The sequence below is a fragment of the Eurypyga helias genome, unplaced genomic scaffold (assembly GCF_000690775.1).
Source record: "Eurypyga helias isolate BGI_N326 unplaced genomic scaffold, ASM69077v1 scaffold23592, whole genome shotgun sequence".
Classification (NCBI taxonomy): Eukaryota; Metazoa; Chordata; class Aves; order Eurypygiformes; family Eurypygidae; genus Eurypyga; species Eurypyga helias.
Window position 1 is genome coordinate 9,221 of NW_010236895.1, and position 1,417 is coordinate 10,637.

Consider the following 1,417-nt stretch of genomic DNA (forward strand, 5'->3'; position numbering starts at 1 on the left):
TACACACGGAGTGAGGAATGCCCTGCTGGCTCTTTTAATAACCCCGCTTCCACCCCGGCGTCTGCCCGTCGCCGCGTGCCAGCCTGCACCTCCGTGCAGCTCCGCCGCCCCGACTGCAGCGAGGAGAGGGAAAGGGTTTGTGATCCAAGGAAACTGTGTTGTAGCTGAGGAACCAAACGCTTCCCAGTGCCTGCGAGGAACCTCATCCAGGGTGGGCTCGGACAGCTGGGCTCATGGAGTTGCCTTTTTCTCCCCTTTTCTCCCCAGGATGCACCTCAGCCCTCCAGGATGCGATTGATCAGCTTCATTTCCTCAGCGGTCATGGGGTTCAGGTTAAAGCCCTTCAGCTCAGCTTTACCTGCAAGAACACAGAGAAAAATTGGGATTTTGTGACAAAATACGGGAAGCAGTCCACGTTCAACTCCAGAGGGGCTGCGGGAAGGGCAGGGCCAGCTCGGGAAGCTGATGTGGGGTCACCCCGGCGGGTGTGGGAGCCCGTTGAGCGTGCTGGTGGGCGACAGCCCCGCACCAGAGCCGTACAACGCTGCTGGAGCAGGGAAGGAATTGCAAAGCCAGCGAGAAAGCAGCTGCAGTAACACACAGAGCTCAGGGGTTTCTGGACCCTCCTGATACGTGACATCTGCTCCCAGCTACCAAGAAGGTTCCAGAACAGAAGCGTTCACCTTGAGCTTCGAAGAGGCGGTTGACCTTCACGCGCAGCTCTTTCCGGAGGTTGTTTATCTCCTCATCCAGATGTTCCTGGTCTGAGACAAGCGGGACAGGCATAAAGAGGGCTGTGAGCTCGGGGGTGCAGGCAGAACCTCCCACGGGACAAGGCCAGGCCTGGGGGGCAAGAGAGGGCTCCAAAAACCCCGGGGCCCCCCCTCCCCCCCGCTGCCCGCGGGGCTGAGCCCCAGGTCACTTCCTGCCCAAAGGCTCTTCGAGGGCACTTTGAGTGATGGCCAGGATCTGCCTGCGACTGCTGTCGCGGGGTCTGGGGCACTCTGAAGCCCAGTGTTGGGCAGAACCCGGCGGATTTCTCTGAAATCCTATGACGGCGGAGGCCGCGCGTACCGGCCTTACCCTTCCGCAGCATCTCCCTGGTCTTGAGCCCCAGGTCACTTCCTGCCCAAAGGCTCTTCGAGGGCACTTTGAGTGATGGCCAGGATCTGCCTGCGACTGCTGTCGCGGGGTCTGGGGCACTCTGAAGCCCAGTGTTGGGCAGAACCCGGCGGATTTCTCTGAAATCCTATGACGGCGGAGGCCGCGCGTACCGGCCTTACCCTTCCGCAGCATCTCCCTGGTCTGAGCCTTGGGCAGCTCGATGAACATGTCCCCGAAGCAGACCATGGCCTTGCCTGGGGAGGGAGAGCAGAAAAGGAACAGCCTGTGTCGCAGAAGGTTTTCCGCCCGGACG

General features: G+C 60.8%; 1 protein-coding gene across 1 annotated transcript; it reads right to left on the reverse strand.

Annotated features, from left to right (window-relative positions):
• Positions 1 to 275: 275 nt before the first annotated feature.
• On the reverse strand, positions 276 to 1,362 carry PDRG1 (p53 and DNA-damage regulated 1; the record flags this gene model as incomplete). The annotated part of the gene is made up of 3 exons (XM_010147264.1): positions 276 to 358; positions 684 to 764; positions 1,284 to 1,362. Coding segments are annotated over 3 exons (243 nt in total), but the record flags the coding sequence as incomplete, so codon positions are not given.
• Between the last annotated feature and the right edge of the window lie 55 nt (positions 1,363 to 1,417).